The following is a 1747-nucleotide window of genomic DNA, read 5'->3' as shown; positions in this document are numbered from 1 at the left end:
ATACGTGTATATTTGCACCTTTAGGACTTTTATCCCTTTCAGTGAATAGATACATTATATCTAGGCTGGGATAAAGGAAATGTATACTTAGCATTCTGTTAATGCTGCAGCATGACATCCAGCAACTTGTAATGTATTACACAGCACAGAGCACACCAAAATACTCATATATGCATTACACAGCATGGATTACACCTAAACTGCACAGCAATGCAAAACCACGCCATGGAATACACACACTGCACCAGGGGTGACAAACTCACATACACACAGGGCCAAAATTAAGAATTTAGACAAAGTCAGATTGAGGAAATTTTTCCTTTTCATTAGATATAAACCCTTTTCATATGGAAACGGAAGAGGTTTTGCTTCACATTCAATCTGCAACAAGCCTATATTGGAGAAAGAGGCATATATATATATTTTTTTAATTTTATTTAAGAAAAAATGTTACACTTCTTTCTCAATTTGTAGTCTTCGGAGTTAATTTCAATGGTAACCTTTTTGCACAGGCTAACAATAATAATAACAATATTCTTCTATGAAAATCCAACCATTCCAGTCCATACCTTGGAGTAGCAAGGAAAAGTACAGCTGAGGAGGAGTGCTGGAAATGGCAGACGCGGCCAATGCGGGGCTAAATCTTATGAGTGGCCCGCCGCTGGAACTCCCTCCTCATTGAAATAGCATCGCTACTAAAATTCCTGGCATTATTTGCATCTATAAAACAGTCCTATGCGGGGCCACGCATAAGCAGAGGGCCCACTGGTCTATAGACATATGTGTTGTAGTAGCAGCGCTATTTCAATGCAATGGCGGGCCAGCTGCAGTTTATAATTAGGATTCCTCTGGGGGCCAAAAAAAAAGGTGGTTGGGGGCCAGTATTGGCCTCCGGGCCAGAGTCTGACACGCCTGCTGTACGGCAATGCAAAACCACAGCATGGATTACACTACAACACACTGAGCAACACTGGTACACCACACCATTCACTACAACACACAACATTGCACTGATCACAGTACAATGACACTGTACACACAATGCACTACTACTACTACACACATCTGGCAGTGCACAGCATGGATTGAGCCCGGTGTGCACAGCATGGATAGAGCCCGGTGTGCACAGCGCTGTCACCACCCCCGTCATTGTGTATCCATAGAGCTATCATAGCGCTCATCACTGCGCCCAGCGCTGTCACCCCCCACGGCGCCCCTTCTAGTCAATGAACAGCTCCCAGCTCCGCCCATCTGCCCGTTCCGCTCTCCCATACGTCGAACTCCAAGAATCAAAACCCCGCCCACCTTCTCCCTAGCCAGTGGCGTCACTTCCATCCCTAAACCCTCTCCAGCGGGAGTTAATCCCAGCCCCGCCCCCCCTGGTAGGTTAACCATTTCTCCGCCAGTGTTCAGTGACAGGAGACTGGAGAGGTTGCCATGAGAACCGCGGTCGCCCGGATGTGAAGGAGATGCCGGCCGGAGCTGACAGGGATCGCCCGGTGCTTCAGTGACATGGGGGGCGGGTAGGGGGGCCGGACGGGAGAGAGTGTTTGGATCGGTGTGGGATCTCGGCTTTCTCTGGAGGGGGCAAGGATGGACGAGCCGGGGGAGCTGGCCGGAGGTAAGATCCGATAATGTGTCCTCAGTCCATCAGTCGTCCTCTCTGTGACATCCAGATATCATGTCCCCGTGTCATTTACATCATCCCTGCTGACACCCAAACATCTGGACCTGACACCCCCAACAT

The 1747-nt window shown here is 48.6% G+C and overlaps 1 protein-coding gene across 1 annotated transcript in view; it reads left to right on the top strand.

The window, feature by feature from the left end:
• Window positions 1-1400: 1400 nt before the first annotated feature.
• The window catches only part of CACNA1D (calcium voltage-gated channel subunit alpha1 D), a gene marked incomplete in the record, with an annotated part of 186856 nt that continues 186509 nt past the window's right edge, over window positions 1401-1747 (top strand). Inside the window, 1 exon segment of the mRNA XM_072421224.1 lies at window positions 1401-1621. Coding sequence (XP_072277325.1) covers window positions 1594-1621 — 28 coding nt within the window.

This window comes from Pyxicephalus adspersus, chromosome 8, assembly GCF_032062135.1.
Source record: "Pyxicephalus adspersus chromosome 8, UCB_Pads_2.0, whole genome shotgun sequence".
NCBI classification, from domain to species: Eukaryota; Metazoa; Chordata; class Amphibia; order Anura; family Pyxicephalidae; genus Pyxicephalus; species Pyxicephalus adspersus.
The sequence above is the reverse complement of the archived record's forward strand: the minus strand, read 5'-3'. Positions and strand labels throughout refer to the sequence as shown.